Source organism: Hypomesus nipponensis, chromosome 23 (genome assembly GCF_054491055.1).
Source record: "Hypomesus nipponensis isolate SF chromosome 23, ASM5449105v1, whole genome shotgun sequence".
NCBI lineage: Eukaryota > Metazoa > Chordata > Actinopteri > Osmeriformes > Osmeridae > Hypomesus > Hypomesus nipponensis.
This window is the reverse complement of record NC_140383.1, coordinates 14,752,458-14,775,638: the sequence shown is the minus strand read 5'-3', so window position 1 is coordinate 14,775,638 and position 23,181 is coordinate 14,752,458. Positions and strand designations below refer to the sequence as shown.

General features: G+C 42.6%; 2 protein-coding genes across 13 annotated transcripts in view; one reads left to right on the top strand and one right to left on the bottom strand.

The window, feature by feature from the left end:
* Positions 1-23,181, top strand: part of igf2bp2a (insulin-like growth factor 2 mRNA binding protein 2a) — a 187,652-nt gene that overhangs the window by 103,040 nt on the left and 61,431 nt on the right. For 6 of the 10 annotated variants that reach the window (XM_084689428.1, XM_084689426.1, XM_084689419.1 and 3 more), the window contains one exon: positions 7,484-7,619. The exons of the other annotated variants lie outside the window; for them this stretch is intronic. In XM_084689428.1, the coding sequence (XP_084545554.1) occupies positions 7,484-7,600 (117 nt within the window). In that variant the 3' untranslated portion in view covers positions 7,601-7,619. Of the gene's footprint in view, positions 1-7,483; positions 7,620-23,181 lie in introns of those variants that run through there. 10 annotated transcript variants of the gene reach the window in all.
* Positions 3,504-8,842, bottom strand: LOC146234355 (zinc finger BED domain-containing protein 4-like). 3 transcript variants are annotated; one of them, XM_084689434.1, is made up of 7 exons: positions 8,389-8,842; positions 6,466-6,575; positions 5,445-6,325; positions 4,976-5,368; positions 4,802-4,897; positions 3,700-3,891; positions 3,504-3,567 (listed from the first exon to the last, which is right to left on the bottom strand). In XM_084689434.1, exons 1-6 carry the CDS (start codon positions 8,478-8,480, stop codon positions 3,865-3,867), a joined length of 1,599 nt encoding a protein of 532 aa, XP_084545560.1. In that variant the 5' UTR covers positions 8,481-8,842; the 3' UTR covers positions 3,504-3,567; positions 3,700-3,864. The 3 variants fall into 3 exon arrangements, with proteins under 3 accessions (XP_084545560.1, XP_084545558.1, XP_084545559.1); XM_084689432.1 differs by lacking the exons at positions 3,504-3,567; positions 3,700-3,891 and having other exon boundaries at positions 4,569-4,897; XM_084689433.1 differs by lacking the exons at positions 3,504-3,567; positions 3,700-3,891; positions 8,389-8,842 and having other exon boundaries at positions 4,569-4,897; positions 6,466-6,632.

Genomic DNA, 23,181 nt, shown 5'->3' with positions numbered 1-23,181 from the left:
TGTGTGGCATCCTGAGGTCATGATGTCTTATGAATTGGGTTATAAAAGTGTTGATATAATAATAATAATATGAATGTCACTTGTATGTTAAACTGAATTTCAAAGTACTTTACACTGCTAACAAACACACACATAAAAACACATGTAGTTGATTACGTATAGTACAAAATTCAATATTGGTAAAACAATCAGCAATAAGGAAACTTATTGGGTGTGTTTGCCTTCGGCAAGGAACAACCTTTGTTCGCTCACATATATTATTATTATTATTTTCCCACCCCTAAGGGTCCCTCAATATTTGGATTACATAGACAACGTTAGTGTCAAAATGTTCGTCTTGGTCACAATTGCGTTGCTTATATTGGGATTTATGTTCCATTGCACGGTTTAGGCTTAAAGTGGAACTGAACTGCGATTAGACACAGTGATATTATAATAGTATATACATTTAATGACTTTAAAAATATATAACATACAACTGTATGCCATATTCTATAAATAATCGAAATCTCTAGTGTGTAAATTATGTACTTAAAATAGAACTGGGCGCCGCCATGTTTAAATGACGTACACATCTGACGTCGCGAAAATGGTTGCTCTCAATTTCAACCTGTCAAACTGCATTAAAAATTGAAGAAAATCGACCCATCATACCTATCCCTGTTAATCCTATGGCGTATGCTTTCGAACCAATACGTAATTATGTACCCGCAGGACCGCAGTTGTCCCATATTTACATTTATTCATTTAGCAGACGCTTTTATTCAAAGCGACTTCCAAGAGAGAGCTTTACAAAGTGCATAGGTCACTGATAATAACAACAAGATAACCCCAAAGCATTGCGGGTAGCCAAAACAAGAAGTACACATTGTGAACAACCAAAAAATAAGTGCTAAAGGGAGGAAACCATAAGAGCATGTAGTTAAACAAGTTACAATTAAACAACGTGAAACTCTAAGTGCAAGTGTACCTGTAGGAAAGCAATAAAAATAAAAACATAAAAAAATAGGATTAACTAAAATAGAAAACAGTTTAAATCAGCTACCACTAACAAACAAGAGCAACAGTCTAAGCAAGAGTCATTGTGATCCTTGAGGAAACCAGCGTTGGGTTCAGCAAACCATTCCTAAGTACCGTTGTACTCCCGGAACAAGTGCTTCTTGAGCCTTCTCTTGAAGGTGGAGAGACAGTCTGTGTCTCTGATGGAGGTGGGGAGTTGATTCCACCACTGGGGGGCCAGGCAGGAGAAGAGCTTGTGTTGGGATCGGGCGGTCTTGAGCGGTGGGACCACCAGGCGGTTGTCTGAAGAAGACTGTAGGTGGCGGGTGGGGGTGTAAGGCTGCAGGAGAGACTTGATGTAGTCGGCGCAGTCCCGTTCACTGCTCGGAAGGTCAGTACCAGGGTCTTGAATCTGATGCGGGCCGTTATGGGTAGCCAGTGGAGGGAGATGAGGAGCGGGGTAACGTGGGAGCGTCTGGGTAGATTGTAGACCAGGCGGGCCGCCGCGTTCTGAATCCTCTGAAGAGGGCGGGTTGCGCATGCTGGGAGACCGACGAGCAGCGAGTTGCAGTAGTCCAACTTGGAGGGGACAAGTGCTTGGACAAGCAGCTGGGTGGAGTGCTCACACAGGTATCTCCTGATCTTCCGGATGTTGTAGAGGGTGAACCTACACGACCGGGAGACCGCAGCAATGTGGGCCGTGAGGGAGAGCTCGTCATCCATGGTAACCCCAAGGTTCCTGGCAGAGGATGAGGGGGTCACCGTCGTAGATCCCAGGGTGATTGAGAGGTCGTGGGAGATGGAGGGTTTGGCCGGGATGATAAGTTCTGTTTTGGCGAGGTTTAGCAGGAGATGGTGCTCGGTCATCCAGGTGGAGATGTCTGCGAGGCTGGCCTCAATCCTAGCTGAGATCCCTGGATCGGTCGGGGGAACGACAGGTACAGCTGCGTGTCGTCAGCGTAGCAGTGGTAGGAGAAGCCATGGGAGGTGATGATTGGTCCAAGTGAGGTGGTGTAAGAGGAGGGGTCCAGGGACGGAGCCCTGTGGGACACCAGTGGAGAGCTGGTGAGGGTCAGACAGTTTGCCTCCCCAGGAGACCTGGTAGGATCTTCCCGACAGGTAGGATGAGATCCACTGGAGTGCAGTGCCAGTGATGCCCATCTCAGAAAGTCTGAAGAGCAGGATCTGGTGGTTAACCGTATCAAACGCTGCAGAAAGGTCCAGGAGAATGACGACGGATGACCTCGAAGCCGCTCTGGCAGACTGGAGGGCAGTGGTGACTCAAAAGAGGGCAGTCTCTGTGGATAGGCCGGTCTTGAAGCCCGATTGGTTGGGGTCAAGCAGGTTGTTCTGAGAAAGAAAGTTAGACAGTTGGTTAGATACAGCATTTTCAATTGTTTTAGAGAAGAAGGGTAACAGTGATACCGGTCTGTAGTTCTGGAGGATGGCAGGGTTAAGGGAGGGTTTATGAGTAGAGGGGTAACTCTGGCCTGTTTGAAGGCAGAGGGGAAGGTGCCAGAGGTAAGAGAGGAGTTTAGAACATGGAGCAGAAAAGTTATGATAGAGGGGGAGATGGTTTGAAAGAGAGGGGAGGGGACAGGATCAAGGGGACAGGAGGTGGGGCGATGAGAGAAAATTAGGTCAGAGAGCTCTGCCTCGGACAGGGGAGAGAAAGAGTTTAGACATTTAGTTGGGTCAGTCATGGAGGGTGAGGGGGGTAGGAAAGGTGGGTTTAGGGAACCGACTGCTAATGTCGGCGACTTTTTTCTCAAAGAAGGAGGAGAAGTCGTCTGCTGTCAGGGTGGAGGGGTGGTGGGGGAGGTGGGTTGAGAAGGGTGGAGAAGGTAGAGAAAAGTTTGTGGGGGTTAGAAGCAGAATTAATTTTGTTAAGAAAGTAGAGGGTTTTAGCACTAGTTATGTGAGAAGAGAAGGTTTTAAGGAGGGAGTGATACTTATCAAGGTCCAGACCGTCTTTGGACTTGCGCCATCTACTCTCAGCTGCTCGAAAGGTGGACCGTTCTTCACGAATAACATCCGTAAGCCACGGGCAGGAGGGAGAAGATTGTGCAGGCCTGGTTGACAGGGGACAGAGAGAGTCAAGTGATGCAGTTAAAGTGGTTAACAAGGTGTCAGTGGCAGTGTTAGTGGGGTGGGACGAGAACTCGTCAATGGAAGGGAGGGAAGATGTTACAATAGAGGAGAAATGGGAGGGGGATAGGGAGCGGAGGTTGCGCCGGAAAGTTACGAGGGGAGGGGAGGTGGGAGGGGTTGGAGAGAGAGAGACAGAGTATTGGATAAAGTAGTGATCAGAAATTTGCAGTGGGGTTACAGAGGTTACGTCAGTGATACAGTTACGTGTCAGGACGAGGTCTAGCTGTTTGCCTGCCTTGTGGGTCGCCGGTGTGCTCAGCAGCGTCAGGTCGAAGGAGGTCAGGAGAGACAAGAAGTTGACAGCCTGCGTTCCTTGGAGGTGGATGTTGAAGTCCCCAAGGACTATCAAGGGGGTTCCATTATCTGGGAGGACGCTGAGGAGCATGTCCAGCTCCTCCACAAAGTCAGCTAGCGGTCCTGGTGGGCGATAAAGAACAATTAAGCATGCTTTGATAGGATCAGTTAGCATAACATAATGATGTTCAAATGATTTGGCAGTAACAGAGAGTGGTGTGGATGTGTATTTAATATGTGAGGAAAGAAGCAAACCTGTCCCACCACCCCGCCCGGTTGAGCGGGAAGAGTGAGAGAAGGAGTGGTTGACGGAGAGAGCAGCTGGAGTTGCAGTGTTCTCTGGGCGGATCCACGTCTCTGTCAGCGCAACGGCATGAAAAAACGCCTGGGATGCAAACGCCGGGATGAAGTCTGCCTTGTTCACAGCAGACTGGCAGTTCCAGAGCCCTAAAGAAAGAGAAAGGTCAGGTGGAGAAGAACTGGATAGGTAGTGAAGGTTAGAAGTTGACCGAATATACTTTGTGACATATCTACGTCTACGGGTAGTGTAATGAACAGGAATACTAAGGAAACACATGCTAGCTATGAATAAGTTCTAGGTAGAATATAATCTAATTATGAATAGGTTGATACCATATGATACAGAATATGTGTTTTTGTCGGAAGATATAAATATAGTTAACACTAGTGATGGGCAAATCGAGGCTTTTCGAAACACAGAGACAATTGAAACATTTGAGTCTGGGCCTTTGAAACGCTTGAAACCTTTACTCAGCAGCGACATCTGCTGGCAGCTACGAGTATGCCATAACCAACAGGTTGAGTGGAATTACTGCCGTTCTGCAACGCAGATAGCGTGATATCCAATATGGGAGCCATGTCTTTCATCAACAAATATGATTAAGCCAAAACTTCATTTACGAACGTTTTGAGAAGATAAACTCAGTTTAAAATGTTTACCTTTTCATATATTTATACATCTTTTGCATTGTTTCCAAACCAAACTGAAGGCCAAAAATGTATTTTCTCAGTGTTAGTCGAGTACATGGATTTTGGGTGGATGTGTGTCATGAAGTAGTGCTTGTGCAATAAGACTTGTAAGGGAAAAGGTACATTTACAGGTTTTTATTCAGAAATAGGATCTTATCAACATTGCCTGGGCTCAGTGGTTACGTTTTTTATCAACCACCTGGCCAGCCTTCGCGAAAATGCGCTCACATGGCACCGAGGTTGCAGGGATGGCCAGATGGACTATTGCCAATTTAAAAAGGTGAGGGAATACCCCTGCATTTCTGGCCCAGTAAACCAAGGGGTCTTCCACTCTGTCCAGGTAGGCATCTGCCAGGTACCTCTTTACCTCAATTGTAGCACTGGCAGTGGTGCTCTGCACTCTCCTGGTGGCACTCACTCGGTCATCAAGGAGTGACCACAGGTTGATGTCGTTGACACTCCCCTTTCAAGGAAATAAATCATTAGTATAAATCATTTCTAAGGAATGTTAAAGATACAAGTACATATCCAATAATAACACCTGTGATGTTGTTGGTCCAGATTGTCTCTGATGGCTGGTGCCAGGCGTGGAAGCTGGTGGAGGTGGCGTGGGAGCTGGTGTAGGTGGCGTGGGAGCTGGTGGAGGTGGAGTGGGAGGTGGCGTGGGAGCTGGAGCTGTTGCCTTGATGAGTTTTGCGCACTCTGCTGTGACATATCTGAGTGCATCCTTTGCTTTATCCGGGTTGCCAAATGCAATCGTTTTGAATCTTGGATCTAAAATGGTTGCAGCCTGCAGGCAATGAACCATCTCTGGACATTGCCTGGCACTCAAACATCGCAGCAGCTTGTTGCCCAAATCTGCTGCTGTGGGGTCGCTTGTCACAGTCAGCTTCAATGCAATGCTGTGCTGTATCATCCTCACCATTGGAATAACCTGGAATATAAGACAGATATTTAAATGTTACGTGTTGCATTGTAAGTGCTGTTGGACTGATAGATACTAAGCTGACCTTGGAGGCTGACACATTGCTCTCAGCTGACAATTCCACAGTTGCGTGGTTGAAGGGGGCAAGGATGGAAAGTGACTGGCAGATGGTGTCATTTTCTGCACTTGACATTGCTGTCACTTCCGTCCTCAGACTAGAGAGAGCAGCTCCTACTGGCTCCCTCTGGTCGTGCAGACGCTCGAACATGGAGAAGGTGCTGTTCCATCGTGTTTCCACTTCCTGGATCAGCTTCAGTTGTGGCCTTCCAATTTGTCTCTGGACATCTGTTAACCTGTCCTTGGCTGTACAACTACTTCTAAATAATGTCACAATCCTCCTTGCTTTTGAGCGGATCGCTGTCAGATTAGCAGTATCATCAAGGCCCTTCTTCACCACTAAGTTCAGTGTATGGGCAAAACATGAAACATGACTGATTTTCATCAGTGAGGCACAGAGAACCATATTTGCTGCATTGTCAGTAACAAAACACCTGACGCTGCCTTGTAGACCCCAGTCTGCTATGAGCAAATCCTTTGCATCCTTAATATGCCCTGCTGTGTGTGTTCCAGTGAACTTAGCAACACCCAGCAGTCTTGAACAAAATGTATCTTCTTTGGTGAAGTGGCATGTCACGCCCAGGTATGTATCCATGTTATTGGAGGTCCACATGTCAGACGTCAGCCTGACACAAACTGGTGCATCCCTCAACTCGGCCTTCACCTTCTCCTTGGTTGTGTGGTATTTATCACACACCATGATCTTTAAAGCTCTTCTTGTTGGAAGAGTGTAGGCTGGATCCAGCTTCCCCACAAATTCTCTGAAGCCCTCATCCTCCACCACAAAAAACGGCTGTAGGTCCTTCACCACCATCTCCACCAGTGCATCATCAAGTGCTTGTTTCCTTGCTGTCAAGACAACAAATCGTTTGAATATGTATTATAATTTTCATTTTAATTAATTGTATTGTAACTTTCATACATATACTGTATAACTTATGTAGCCTACAACCGCTGACCATTACATGATATTGTGAAAGCAATCATACCGTGTGGTAGGACTGCAGGCCTCCCAGCAGCAACAGCAGCACCTGCAACAGCATCCTCTACATTGGGTGCAGGTGGGTTTGCTAGCGCTGGGTGCTTAGCACGCAGATACCTTAACATTGAAGATGTGTTGTTACAGTATGACAAATTCATAGGGCATTGCAAACACTGCACCTTGTTAGGGGAGACCAGATCAAAGTGCTCCCACACATGGGACCTTTGTCTCTTGTTGGCTCTATTCTCCATTTCTCAAGCTAACACTAGGCCTACTACAAACTATCTAAACTATTTATCTAAACTATCTATCAAACTATCAACTAATACTGAATATGAACAAACTATGATAACACACAATGAACGAACTAAGGCAGCACTAAACTATGAATAACTACACTGAAGCTAATACTGATAATATCTATATATATATGTTTAAATATATATATATTTTGTTTATACACACAACAGCACACAAACAGACAAATGAACAAACAGGATTTCGCTAATGGCACACAAGTAACTATCTCTAACGTTCTCTAACTGTCTCAAACTCAATCTCTCTCAATCTCTCTCAAACTGTCTCAAACTCTCTCAAACTGTCTCAAACTTTCTCAATCTCTCTCAAACTGTCTCAAACTCTTTATCTCTCTCAAATTCTCTCAAACTCTCACAAATCTCTCAACCAAGGTCTCACGCATTCAAAACCTTTGGCTTTGCCGCCTCATTTTATACCCCGACACATCAGTCTTTTGGCAAGTGCGACACAGGTTTCGTTGAAGATCACGTCACAAAACGTTTTGAAACACTTTGCCACGTGACCGGAAGTGTTTTTAAAACCTGTCTCGAAACGTTGTTCCGAAGCAGTGTGTGTTGAAAGTGTCGGGACAGTATCGACACCGTAGTACCAAGCAGCCCATCACTAGTTAACACTAGTAATGGGGGAAACAAAGCTTTCCGAAGCAACAAGCTTTTTGACACAATTGTTTTGACACAATTGTCTCGTTCGATACATCTTCTCCATAGGGACATCTGCTGGTCAGTTTATGGTATGGCGACTGTATGGAGCGAAGGAAGGAATCAAGGGACGTCAAGTCCTCGAGACGTCAGTCTCACAATCATGGTTGGCAACTTGATAAATAAAGGTTATGTGACAAATGTTTCGATTTGCAAGTGTCAAAAATATGTTATCATATCTTGTTGTGTTATAAACAACGTAACGTCTTTGATACTTTACGTTTATAACATTTATTTTTAGGTTCTTATAACAGTTGTTGTGCAACGCGCTCAACTGAGTATGGCTTTCGTGGTAAGAGTGCAGCCCCTCCCTCCGACAAAGTGGGATCGCATCCGCTCACCGCGTTTTAGTGGAAGTAAATGCTAAATTAATAGCCTACATTATTATGTAAGCTAGCGGTTAAGGTTTTAACATGCTTTTGCAACCGGGAAAGGGGTGGCCACATTTGAAGGATGGTAAAACTAGAGAAATATGTAGGCTATGTGCTTGTGTACGATCTCATATCTGTATCTAGGCTATCTGTCTATCTAGCTCTGGCAATCTATCTGTATCTCTGGCTCTGTCAATGAATGTACTCTATAGCGTCCGTAAATAGGCCTATGTCTCCTCTCTATAACCTAATAATATTAGTGATTTCTGATGTCTTTTAAGCGTTTGAATAAAACGCTGTTTGTCTAGGGAGGACAATAGAACGCGTCATTTTTGGCCAAAGCTAACCAACTGTCAAATACTGTGGAACGCCGGTAGAAGACGCATTGAATCGAATGCTAAGTTAGCCTGAATGTAGCTAAGAACGCCACTGAGAAATCTGGCACCGGAATTTTAAGGTCCACGTCCTTTTCTTAGCTCTATAACTAGCGACTACTAGCGAGATATTAAAAACAAACATGCCAGTTAACATGTAGACACTTACCCCTTAATGCTATCAAATGTTGGTTGCAATGCACATTGAGAAAGTATATGAAAATAATGTTTATAGTTTTTGCTGCTTTGGCTACCTTTCATAGAAGGTCGGCACCACCGGGAGACATATCTTAAATGAAAGAGTAGGTTGTTTTCTTCAAAATAAGGTATATTTAGTCAATTTTAAAACATATACATTTTGAGAAAAATCAAGTTGAAGACATGTTGATGAAAATCCCATAGGAATGCATTGAAATCTGAACGTTCTATTGAGAAAAATGTTGGTTTTTCCCTTGTAACTTTTTCCCGCATGTCGGCACCACCCTGACACTTCCTGGAAAGCAAGGTTACGTATAAAGACGTCATCAGTCAAATTTTAAAGAAAATCGAAAGACATACATTTTATGTTTTGGCTCCCTGAATGAGTCTTTCAGAAACCTGTGACGTCAGACGTTTTGAGCCCCTGTAACTCCCGCGCTTGATTCATGCTAGCCTGCTTCCAATGCTCAATCAACTGATTCACATCATAGAATGTGCTACTAGCCTTATTATATATACCCGTATGTGGATGCAAGTATCGGTCATGGTTACTGGTTTAAAACATATATATTTTAGACACTTTACATGTATATTTACAGTATGCAGATCAAAAAACAAACGTTGGTAATATAAAACCCACTCTTGGTGACTTTTTAAATACATGTTTCTACCGAAATGATTCATGGTTGTGATATGCAAATGCTGTTGTCACATAGCACAAATCGGAACCAATCATTACCTTTTTTGTCTGTCAGGAAATGCAAAACTATTTTTTAAAAAGCGCGAATATTCTTTCTTTCTGGCAATCAATGGAAAAGAAATTCTATGGCAGATAAAAAAACAAGAACTACTGAAATTGCATTCATAGGTGAGGGGGAGCAACACATAGCCACTTGCAAAAGTTTAGGTATCATATTGTGGTAAATTACCATTAGAAACCTTAACAAATGGGATCATGATCGACATTATCACGCGTAGCGTAACCTAGTTTTTCAAATGCCAGTGCACCTTGTAACGTTTAATATAATTACAAATAACTTTAAACTCCACGAACATTACTTTGATGATAAAATATGGAACAGAGTACATACTGCTGTAAGTAAACTGATGAAACGATTCAATCATTTAGTCAAAGTTAGTGATAAAGAATCGTGTCTCGGTGTGGTGTTTGAGCTACTGCACATAGATCACCTTGAAGTTGGATGTAAAGGGAATTTGCAAGTGTTCGAGCAGGTAAATGCAGAGCTCAAAACAGAGAGAGAATTTAAATGACCAAACACTGTAGGCCTACTGGCAGGGCCGCCCATGGAAATGGCTGGGCCCCTGAAAAGGTTCAGTGAATGGGCCCCCCTAATAGGTCTTTAGGCTACTTATTAACGCATGTACATGTGTGCTCTCTCTCTCTCTACATAAAACATATGTTAACTGAGAGAGACTTACTCAGTGATGGGAGCTACATTATAGAAAAACAAATACATCTTTATACATAAAACTTAAACATAAAGTTTAATAAATATAACTGAGAGGCCTTAACAACTTGTGTGGCGCCGGGCCAGACACACACACACATAAAAATAACAATTTGACACACCGAGATCTGCTACACTCACACCACATTTTCTAGTATAAAATGCAATTTACCTGTCTTCATCTTTGCCTATTATACAGCTATCTTCCTTGTCTTTCTGGATGCAGTCTTTTATAATGTATTTGAAGTCAACTTGTTTAGCCATTTCACACGCAATGGCAAGTATTGTGATTCAGCCTCTCCTGGCTCATTGTGGAGCACAAGTAATTTTTATGATTTTGAGTTTACTTAAGGACCTTTCTCCTCCTGCCACAGTTAAGTGGTTATGGTAAAGTGCAGAATATCCTCAGAGCAATGAGCAATGCAGAACATGCACTTTCTCAGTGTCAGCTTTGCTCTAACTAGCTTCCTCTTGGCTAGCATCGTGGCTACTGCTGCTCGTCTCTGCCATAGATATATCGATGGTCTCTGCAGCCTGGCTGGGAGCATCTTTCGAAGTTGACTGGAAAGCAAGCAACAACAACCATTGTCTAGCATTGTCACCGGCTAACTTGGTCTAGCGTTATGTTGTGTAGTCTGTCCTGTACCCTGACTCTGTTTAATAATCAACACTTGGTCAACCCTGCGTTCGCACCACTCGTTACAAAGGGTGAGGTCTTCACCGGTTAAGCCAACAATACAATGTTTATGTTTGCTTTTTTTAAGTAGGCCCTAATCGTGAGTATTTCAGTTCAAAATAAAATTGGTTATAATTTCTTAAAATATTTAGGACGAACATGATTATTGCTGGCATCGCGGCTGGGCCTCACCACGGCAGGGCCCCAGAAAGTGTTCCCATATATGGGAGGCCCTGCCTACTGAACATGTATTAGCAATGAATGATAGGTATAGAACGCCTGTTATAAAGCTTAGAGAGTGGCAGGCAGACAGCAGGCAGTTTATGAAGGGTGAGGTCACTCTGTTTGAGGATGTAGACATCCACAGAGGACCCATCTTAGATAAGTTGTTGGAGTCGACGTCGTTGGAGTTTGATGCTATGACTCAACAAGTTCTAAAACTTGTATTTGCTGGTTTAGTGAAAGTTTGCTGTAGGTTGGTAGCGGACCACTTGGAACATGGACGGTATGATGATGTGTCTGAAGATCAGTATCATGTCCTCAGATCAGTGCCCAAAACAAATGTTTCATGCGAGAGGGATTTTGGGATATTTGATTATTTGATTAGATCAAAGTTCAGGGCAAGTAAAATAGCATTAGAGGGTATGGTCATGTTTAAGCAGAATAGGTCCTGGAAATGGTTGTCAGGGTTAGATCCAGATAGAAGAGCTGAAGTTCTCGCCTCAGCTCGGACATCTGTGAAAGGAACCTATTTAGGTTTGTAGTCTTGCAATGGGTATGTAATATTCAGACTGTATTGGGTTAGTAGTCATTTGTTTGGTTTTAGCATTGGGTTGTCTGATCAAGTGGGCCTGTGCGGCACTGACAGACTTAGCTTTGCAGTGTGTCATTTAGCTATCGGTATGTAATATTCAGGCTTTGTGGTAGCTTGAGGATATTCATAATGGACCATTTTGAGATATGAGACAGAAGGGGGTGACTCCCTGTTAAGCCAAATGGTCTGCCATAATATCTGATAGCTGCATTGGGTAAGTAGTAGTAGTATTTGTTTGGTTTTAGCATTGGGTTGTCTGATCAAGTGGGCCTGTGCGGCACGGACAGACTTGGCTTTGCAATATTAAAACAGACAATGTCTATAAAAGTAGATACAGGTAGGATTAGAAGAAGTACAGTTTGGTGATATGAGACAGGGGGCCCTGTAATGGGGTGACTCCCTGTTAAGACAAACTGTCATAGTTAGTATAGAAGTAATAGATAAAAGTTGCTCCCCTGAACCTTCACCATTGATGCAGAGGTGCCCAATTGTCCTCTGAGAGCTATCAACCTGTAGGTTTTTTTCACAGGCAATTACTACATTTTGGACCATAGGTTTCATATCCCTATAAATAAAGTATATTATTTATAATACGATTAGTGTATACTTTTTGTCCATCATAAACAGACGTGTTCAAATCAAAGTATTTGAAAATAATGGGCAATGTCACAACAAGCACACACAAACACCCTGTTCAACGTTAAATACACCCCCAAGTGGCCAAAATTTTACATTACAGCAGTAGTGCTAAACGTGACAAACATTTGCATATTTGTGGTCTCGATTTAACATAATTATTTATAGCGAAGTACTGGACACCGCATTAGCTCGCAATGTACAAAGAATGTAAGTCTGGATAAGAGCAGAGAATCTGATAAGAGCATCTGCTAAATGACAAATGTAAGTCATATTTCCCGCCTTGGCTGGAAGCAGAGCTCTGTGACGTAGAACAATGGCGTTCTTAAAGGGAGCTTGACAGCTTCTCGGTGCCACAAAACTCAAGGCTTAAAGCGGTGGAACGTTTCAAAAAATTACCTAAAATCACGCCTAAAAACTGGATTTATGAGAAAACTAATAGAGGTAACTGAAATCTGACTTCGGATTAGTTTAAGTTACGTTAGGTTACATACGGAATTGAAAGAAAAACGGAGCAAAACTGATTGGAAATTTTTGGTCTGTCCTCCCTACATTTATACCTCTGTTCTACCTGAAAATCTAGCAATATCTATCTTGATGACTGCTAGCAGCCGGCAGTCTGTACCGAACCACTCGTGACGTCACAGACATGACGATTCAAAGATGGCCAACATTTTGCTCTTTTAGTTTCACAGTTTTGTGATTTTATTTTTATAATTATATGAGCCGTACTTCATAAACCAGTTCAGTTCCATAATCGTTTAAATTAAGTTTTTGTGGCGAACAGCATGGCCGCGGGAACTAGGGGTGCTGAGCGAGCTGCAACAGCCCTGACAGCATGAGAATTAAAAACGATATGACTTAAATATCCACCACCACGGCACAGTAGCGGACTGGCCATCGGGAGCACCGGGAGAAGAATAACAATGGAAAACCAGGCTAAGAAATGTAAGGGTGGGGCTGAAAAATCAAGAGACAAAAAGACATAACCTTCACTATACAAGGTTTTACCAATAAAAAACAGCTATGTTTATTTTTACATAAAGCTCAACTATTTTGCCCTCAAATAAAGGCCCAAAAATGTGGCTTGTGCGCTATATTCGCCTTGGCATTAAGTATCAAACTCCCAAACTAGCGTCACATCAAACACAGAATGTGCATGCATTAGCAGGGCAGCTGTGGTGGTGGTATATACGGGGGCCGGTTCGGGTGGGCCGGTCTGGATCAAAGTCCAGGGCCTATTTTTACTCCCAGTCGGTCCCTGCCGTGCCCCCCCCCCCCCCCCCCAAAACAAAATATGTTCCCTATGGCGAAAAGTGAACCTAACGGTGGCTAACTTGCTAGCCAATTTCACTAAGGTCATTAAGGTCACTAACGCGTGACTACCTGTACGTACAACATAGTACAGTACAGTTTAGCAACTCGTTAACTTCTGGGAGATGTGGATTGCAATGTGGATAGCCGGTCACATGAGAGCCGAGTCTTCAGACAAAGGATGTTGTAACTGTAAAGTATCGCTTCTAGTAAACTTTTTTCAAAAAATAAATTTCAAGCTTATTTACGTTTTTGGAGGCATATTTGCAGTTTGCAGGTGGTATTGTTTGGATTGCGATTCCATCTGAAATACTGCCGGTGACAACGTTGTTAGAATAAGTGTGTTTCAAAGGGGGTTCTTTATTAATGAATGAATGCAATATGAGCAGGCTAAATGCTTGAATATATCACTAGAAGGAAAAACTTAAGGGACATTTAAGTCATAGAGGTTAGGATAATTTTTACAACGGATTGCCCAATTGCTTCGTTTTGATGCAACTTTTCAACTATGAGGCTGCTGTAGCCTATCACCATTCCCACTTGCAAGGGAAATGACATGACAACCGTTTCATCCTACACTTCACTCTTACCCCCCTATTTTGACGATCTGAAACGCAAGTATCAAAACGCAAAGCGCAAGTAACTTTGTGGGCGTGACTTCAGCTTGGTTGTTATTTTGCCGGCGGGATAAATGACTTTGCGCCTGGCGCAAGTCTAAAAAGGGTTGGTCTGAAGTAGCTACATTACTAATGGGTGTGGTTTGGGCGTAACGTGCAATAAACCAATCAGAGCATCATCTCACATTCCCTTTAAGAGCAGCGTTTGTTCCAAGGCAAATTGCTATTATAACGGCAGATTTGCCAGGCGCACGCCAGGAGCGGTTCACAGGAGGAGACCGACGTTCTCGTCAGAGCCGTAAAAGATAGAGAAATGACATTGTATAGGAAAGGCAGAGCAGTTTTCTAATTGCACTAAATTGCCCGCTCATGCTGTTCATTGGTGGCCAAGCCGCGAAGCCACATAAGTGATTCTACCTTTTCTTATTATTATTGGTGGCCAAGCCGCGAAGCGGCGAAGCCACTTAAGTGTTTCTACCTTTTCTTATTGGTGGCCAAGCCGCGAAGCGGCGAAGCCACATAAGTGATTCTACCTTTTCTTATTAGGGGCCAAGCAGCGAAGCTGCAAGGTAATTAGGATTCCTCCGTAAGGAGGAAACCTATTCTTATTGGTGGTTTTATTATTTGTAATTCTTGTACCATGGGAGTCAATGGCAGCCCCTAGACCCCATCGACAACTTTTTGTGAAATTTGGCACACTCATTAAGGACAGTTTCTTCTATACCTACACCAAGTTTCATGTCTCCCATTAACTCTAGCGCCACCAATGGGTCAAAGTTGGACTTGTGTTTACACACGCAACTTTTGAACCGTATGACTCATTTTCAAAAATGAGGTGCAATTGGATTCCCTGGATCAAGCCGAGTTCAACGCATACCATGGCGTTAATTTCCAGTTATATAGATTTCCCGCCATTTCCGGTTTTATCAAAAACCTTTGAAAGCCTACTCCTCCTACAATTTTTGTCATATCTTCTTCAAAATCACCAGAGATGATCTTCAGACCAAGCCTCACAAAAGTTATCAAAGGAATTTTGATCCTCATAACCGTCTTTCCGGTACCGCCAATCAAATTCATCAGAAAAGCCGCCAAACAGGATGTGAAGTCATGTCTCAGCAAATCTTTGAGATATCAACACTAAACTTGGTAGATCGGAGGAAGACACTACAACATGTTACCATGTGCAAAGGCAAATTCATATCTCTAAAAATGATTGATATAAAGCAAATTGAACTTATCGCTAACGCTAAAATTATGCTTTACACATCAGCCAGTCAAAAACTGATACTCTGATTCAATCACAAGTTCATGTGAAGACTCTTGAGAATGTTCATAACACAAATCTGTGAAAAAGTTGACTGCAAGATGAAAGGTCGATTTTTGGTGAATATTTGAAACATGCTTGCTTGGCTAATTTCTAGGCAAATTTCCAATGAATGTCTCCCCTGCTCCTCCCCGCGCGTGCTCCAAAATCTCACACACACTCAGCCTTCCCTTGACACACGCGCGGCCAAGACGCACACGCAACATTTCAGGAGAGTGTGGGCTGACCAAGCCCCCACTCATTCCTTGGTCTTTAGCAAAGGCCCATGTGGCTCTTGATGGTATTGCATTTCCGATTTTGTATGCAATGGTAAAAAGGTCTCAAATCCTGAAACATTGATAGTGTAGGCCGAGAAACACTTTAACAAAAGCCCATGTGGATCTTGTTGGTATTGCATTTCCGATTTTGTATGCAATGGTAAAAAGTTATAAAAATCCTGAAACATTGATAGTATAGACCAAGAGTAACTACCACACCACAAATGGCCCACCATTACCCATAGGTGGCGCTACAGGCCACGCCCAAAAGCACAAAGATACGAGGCTTTCTGGAATGGATAGGCTCACCAAGCCCCCTCCCTTCACTTATTGGCTTGAAAAAAAGGCCCATGTGGATCTTGATGGTATTGCATTTCCGATTTTGTATGCAATGGTAAAAAGGTCTCAAAATCCTGAAACATAGATAGTATAGGCAAAGAAACACTTTAACAAAAAGCCCATGTGGATCTTGTTGGTATTGCATTTCCGATTTTGTATGCAATGGTAAAAAGTTATAAAAATCCTGAAACATTGATAGTATAGACCAAGAGTAACTACCACACCACAAATGGCCCACCATTACCCATAGGTGGCGCTACAGGCCACGCCCAAAAGCACAAAGATACGAGGCTTTCTGGAATGGATAGGCTCACCAAGCCCCCTCCCTTCACTTATTGGCTTGAAAAAAAGGCCCATGTGGATCTTGATGGTATTGCATTTCCGATTTTGTATGCAATGGTAAAAAGGTCTCAAAATCCTGAAACATAGATAGTATAGGCAAAGAAACACTTTAACAAAAAGCCCATGTGGATCTTGTTGGTATTGCTTTTCCGATTTTGTATACAATGGTAAAAAGTTATAAAAATCCTGAAACATTGATAGTATAGACCAAGAGTAACTACCACACCACAAATGGCCCACTATTACCCATAGGTCTTCCCTTGACACACGCAAGATGCACACGCAACATTTCAGGAGAGTGTAGGCTTACCAAGCCCCCACTCATTCCTTGGTCTTTTGCAAAGGCTTGGTGGATCTTGATGGTATTGCATTTCAGATTTTGTTTGCCATGGTAAAAAGTTCTCCAAATCCTGAAACATTGATAGTAAAGGCCAACAGTAACAACAACACTTTAACAAACGCCCATGTGGATCTTGTTGGTATTGCATTTCCGATTTTGTATGCAATGGTAAAAAGTTAAAAACATCCTGAAACATTGATAGTATAGGCCAAGAGTAACTACCACACCACAAATGGCCCACCATTACCAATAGGTGTCGCTACAGGCCACGCCCTAAAGCACAAAGCACTTCACTTCTTGTGAAGATTAAAGCACTTCACTTCTTGTGAAGATTAAAGCACTTCACTTCTTGTGAAGATTAAAGCACTTCACTTCTTGTGAAGATTAAAGCACTTCACTTCTTGGCTTGAAATTAAGGCCCTTGTGGATCTTGATGTTATTGCATTTCAGATTTGGTATCCCATTGGAAATTCTGCAGCATTGATTTTTCTATACAGTTACAATTTCTCAAGAATATACATTTTTCAATGGTTCGCAATGCTTTACACGTAAGCCAGTCAAACAAGTTCATATGAAGACTCTTGAGAATGTTTAGTACACAAATCTGAGAAAAAGTTGACTCTAAGATGAAAGGTCGATTTTTGGTGAATCTTTGAAACATGCATGCTTGGCTAATTTCTAGGGAAATTTACAATGAAATGTGTCCCCTGCTCCTCCCCGCGCATGCTCCAAATTCTCACACACTCATTCTTCCCTTGACACGCGCGGGCTTGGCAAGACACACACGCAACATATCAGGACTGTGTGGGCTGACCAAGCCTCCACTCATTCCTTGAATATCAGCATAGGCCCTTGAGGACCTTGGTGTCATTGCATTTCCTACTTTAGATGCAATAGTAAACATTTTTCAATGGTTCGCAGTGTTTGGAGGAATCCGCCATTACTGCTTGCAGTTATATTTAGGGGCCAAGCAGCGAAGCTGCGAGGCACCTATTGTTATTGTTAGTTTTATTATTAGGGGCCAAGCAGCAGCGAAGCTGCTGTGGCACCTATTGTAACTGTTAGTTTTATTATTATTATTATTATTATTATACGTAGGACTAGGAGTCTATGGCAGCCCATAGAACCGATTGGTGCGAAGTTTTGAAATTTGGCACACTGATTTGGAACGGTCTCCTGATTATCGTCACCAAGTTTCATGTCGATCCCTGAAGCACTATAGCGCCACCAAGGCGTGAAAGTTGGAGTTGCGTTTACGCCCACAACTTTTGAACTGTGAGACCGTTTTTCTTAATTGAGGTATCATTGGATTCCTTGGATGCAGACGATTCGATTGAACCCTGTGACGTCATTGTCGTCATGATGGTTTTTACGTCATTTGTATTTTAAGAAATTGCTACTTTTTCGAACTCGTCCTAGGCCGTTGCTCCGATTTTCATGAAAATTGCAACAGATCATATTCAGACCATGCCGACAAAAAGTTATCAAAAGTTTATCGATAAGTCAAACCGTTCACGAGTAACGCGCCAACGATTTTGACAAAGAGGACGCCAAAGCGGACGTGAGGCCTTGACTCTGCGACGGTTTACCGTATGGAGACGAAACTTTGAAAATGTCATCACAAGCATGTCATGTAATCGTCTTCCTACCACAATCACCTTGATATGTCAAAATATGACTGAATTACAGCTGTTTATTCTTAGGTCAAATCTGACAAAGCTCGCCACGGGAGAAACAGCTTCCCTTTTTTTATAAAGTAACCAAACACAGCATTTCCCAGCAGCCTGAATAGCTCATTGGGATAAGACGTGCTATTTTGAATTGCGAGGTCTTAAGATCGAATCCAGCCACAGTCATCGAGCATGTCGTGACACTGGATAATCTGTTTAGCGACGCCACAGTAGCTGTCCAGCAGCATAATCGTAATAGTAACAATAACGTTTCATTGTCATGGGATTTATAGTCAAGAAAAAGTGGATTTATTGTTCTTTGTAGATACAAGGCAGCTACATCTAGCCAGTGAATTTTGTCTCAAAATGACATGACTGTGTTTTATGATTTGTTTCTTTAGCTACTGAATTTCCATATCGAATGCTGCTTGGCCCCTTCATTGCTGCTTGCAGCTATATTTATTAGGGGCCAAGCAGCGAAGCTGCGAGGCACCTATTGTAATTGGTAGTATTATTAGGATTCCTCCGTAAGGAGGAAACCTATTGTTATTGGTGGTTTTATTATTTGTAATTCTTGTACCATGGGAGTCAATGGCAGCCCCTAGACCCCATCGACAACTTTTTGTGAAATTTGGCACACTCATTAAGGACAGTTTCTTCTATACCTACACCAAGTTTCATGTCTCCCATTAGACCACTCTAGCGCCACCAATGGGTCAAAGTTGGACTTGTGTTTACACACGCAACTTTTGAACCGTATGACTCATTTTCAAAAATGAGGTACCATTGGATTCCCTGGATCAAGCCGAGTTCAACGCACACCATGGCGTTAATTTCCGGTTATATAGATTTCCCGCCATTTCCGGTTTTATCAAAAACCTTTGAAAGCCTACTCCTCCTACAATTTTTGTCATATCTTCTTCAAAATCACCAGAGATGATCTTCAGACCAAGCCTCACAAAAGTTATCAAAGGAATTTTGATCCTCATAACCGTCTGTCCGGTACAGCCAATCAAATTCATCAGAAAAGCCGCCAAACAGGATGTGAAGTCATGTCTCAGCAAATCTTTGAGATATCAACACTAAACTTGGTAGATTGGAGGAAGACACTACAACATGTTACCATGTGCAAAGGCAAATTCATATCTCAAAAAATGATTGATATAAAGCAAATTGAACTTATCGCTAACGCTAAAATTATGCTTTACACATCAGCCATTCAAAAACTGATACTCTGATTCAATCACAAGTTCATATGAAAACTCTTGAGAATGTTCATAACACAAATCTGTGAAAAAGTTGACTGTAAGATGAAAGGTCGATTTTTGGTGAATATTTGAAACATGCTTGCTTGGCTAATTTCTAGGCAAATTTCCAATGAATGTCTCCCCTGCTCCTCCCCGCGCGTGCTCCAAAATCTCACACACACTCAGCCTTCCCTTGACACACGCGCGGCCAAGACGCACACGCAACATTTCAGGAGAGTGTGGGCTGACCAAGCCCCCACTCATTCCTTGGTCTTTAGCAAAGGCCCATGTGGCTCTTGATGGTATTGCATTTCCGATTTTGTATGCAATGGTAAAAAGGTCTCAAATCCTGAAACATTGATAGTGTAGGCCGAGAAACACTTTAACAAAAGCCCATGTGGATCTTGTTCGTATTGCATTTCCGATTTTGTATGCAATGGTAAAAAGTTATAAAAATCCTGAAACATTGATAGTATAGACCAAGAGTAACTACCACACCACAAATGGCCCACCATTACCCATAGGTGGCGCTACAGGCCACGCCAAAAAGCACAAATATACAAGGCTTTCTGGAATGGATAGGCTCACCAAGCCCCCTCCCTTCACTTATTGGCTTGAAAAAAAGGCCCATGTGGCTCTTGATGGTATTGCATTTCCGATTTTGTATGCAATGGTAAAAAGGTCTCAAAATCCTGAAACATAGATAGTATAGGCAAAGAAACACTTTAACAAAAAGCCCATGTGGATCTTGTTGGTATTGCTTTTCCGATTTTGTATACAATGGTAAAAAGTTATAAAAATCCTGAAACATTGATAGTATAGACCAAGAGTAACTACCACACCACAAATGGCCCACTATTACCCATAGGTCTTCCCTTGACACACGCGCGGGCTTGGCAAGACGCACACGCAACATTTCAGGAGAGTGTTCCTTGGTCTTTTGCAAAGGCCATGTGGATCTTGATGGTATTGCATTTCAGATTTTGTTTGCCATGGTAAAAAGTTCTCCAAATCCTGAAACATTGATAGTAAAGGCCAAGAGTAACAACAACACTTTAACAAAAGCCCATGTGGATCTTGTTGGTATTGCATTTCCGATTTTGTATGCAATGGTAAAAAGTTAAAAACATCCTGAAACATTGATAGTATAGGCCAAGAGTAACTACCACACCACAAATGGCCCACCATTACCAATAGGTGTCGCTACAGGCCACGCCCTAAAGCACAAAGCACTTCACTTCTTGTGAAGATTAAAGCGCTTCACTTCTTGGCTTGAAATAAAGGCCCTTGTGGATCTTGATGTTATTGCATTTCAGATTTGGTATCCCATTGGAAATTCTGCAGCATTGATTTTTCTATACAGTTACAATTTGTCAAGAATATACATTTTTCAATGGTTCGCAATGCTTTACACGTAAGCCAGTCAAACAAGTTCATATGAAGACTCTTGAGAATGTTTAGTACACAAATCTGAGAAAAAGTTGACTCTAAGATGAAAGGTCGATTTTTGGTGAATCTTTGAAACATGCATGCTTGGCTAATTTCTAGGGAAATTTACAATGAAATGTGTCCCCTGCTCCTCCCCGCGCATGCTCCAAATTCTCAGACACTCATTCTTCCCTTGACACGCGCGGGCTTGGCAAGACACACACGCAACATATCAGGACTGTGTGGGCTGACCAAGCCCCCACTCATTCCTTGAATATCAGCATAGGCCCTTGAGGACCTTGGTGTCATTGCATTTCCTACTTTGTATGCAATAGTAAAAAGGTCAGGTCGCTGACACATTGACAGTACAGGCCAAGAGTAACTACCACACTTTACCCAAAGCCCATGTGGATCCTGTTGGTATTGCATTTCCGATTTTATATGCAATGGTAAAAAGTTTTTAAAATCCTGAAACATTAATAGTATAGGCCAAGAGTAACTACCACACCACAAATGGCCCACCATTACCCATAGGTGGCGCTACAGGCCACGCCTTAATGCATAAAGATACAAGGCTTTCTGGAATGGATAAGCTCACCAAGCCCCCTTCCTTCACTTACTGGCTTGAAATAAAGGCCCTTGTGGATCTTGATGGTATTGCATTTCAGATTTGGTATGCCATTGGTAATTCTGCAGCATACATTTTTCTATACAGTTACAATTTGTCAAAAATAAACATTTTTCAATGGTTCGCAGTGTTTGGAGGAATCCGCCATTACTGCTTGCAGTTATATTTATTATTATTCTTCCGCCATGGGTGTCTATGGCTACGCCCATAAGCGCTTGGTCGAAAGTTTTGAAATTTGGCACACTCATTGGGGACAGTCCCCTGGTCCAATTCACAAAGTTTCATGTCCCATGCTTTGGCACTCTAGCGCCACCAACGGGTCAAAGTTTGAGTTGTGTTTACACACGCAACTCTTGAACTGTATGACCCATTTTCAAAAAGGAGGTACCACTGGATTCCCTGGATCACGCCGAGTTCAATGCACACCATGGCGTCAATTTCCGGTATACAGATTTTCCGCTATTTCCGGTTTTATCAAAAACCTTTGAAAGCCTACTTCTCCTACAATTCCTGTCGAATCTTCTTCAAAATTGCCACAGATGATCTTCAGACCAAGCCTCACAAAAGTTATCGAAGGATATTTGATTTACCAAACCGTTTGTCCAGTACAGCCAATCAAATTCTGCAGAAAAGCCGCCAAACAGGAAGTGAAGCCATATCTCAGCAGTTCTTTGAAGCAGTGACACCAAAGTTGGTAGGCCTACTCGGAACTTTATTCTAAGGATGTCCTCCAAAAATGGTGTCATGTGACTAAAATGGGGCGTGGCCGGAAGCATAAACGTGTTTTGGCTTATAACTATGGAAGTGTTTACCTTAATAAAGTAATTTCTTTGTCTCTTGATGTCTTGTGAGATATCAAGCCTGGCCATTGATAATATTTCATAATAACCGAATTGACGCGGCCGTCATTTTGGATTTCATGGAAAGTGTAAAAACCTTTTGCACGCCCCAAATGTTGTCCAATGTTGACTAAATTTGGCACAGATGATCTTCAGACCAAGCTTCACAAAGGTGTTCGTTAGAGCTGATCAAAGGCGGCAGCGAAGCTGCAAAAGACACGTGAGAGCATAACTCAGCAAAAATGTGTCTGATCATCACCAAACTTCGGTTCCTTCGTTCCCATGAGGAGCAGAGGAGGCCTGTGGTGTTATACCAGAAAAAAATTAAAATTTGAACACTCAGTACTCTTGAACGCAAACAGATATTTCAACCAAACTTGGTGTGTTGCATGAGTGCAACAGGTTGCTGTGACTTCATTGTTGCGCATGTGCTATGGAGGCCTTGTCCTGCTCTGGACTGCTTGGCCCCTCCATTGCTGCTTGCAGCTATATTTATTATTATTGGTGGCCAAGCCGCGAAGCGGCGAAGCCACATAAGTGATTCTACCTTTTCTTATTATTGGTGGCCAAGCCGCGAAGCGGCGAAGCCACATAAGTGATTCTACCTTTTCTTCTTATTATTATTATTATTACACTTCTTCTGTCATTGGAGTCTATGGCAGCCCCTAGAACCGTATGGTAAAAAGTTGTGAAATTTGGCACACTTATTAAGCACAGTCCCCTCTTTATATTCACCAAGTTTCATGTCTCTCATTGGAGCACTCTAGCGCCACCAACTGGTCAAAGTTGGACTTGTGTTTACACACGTAACTTTTGAACCGTAT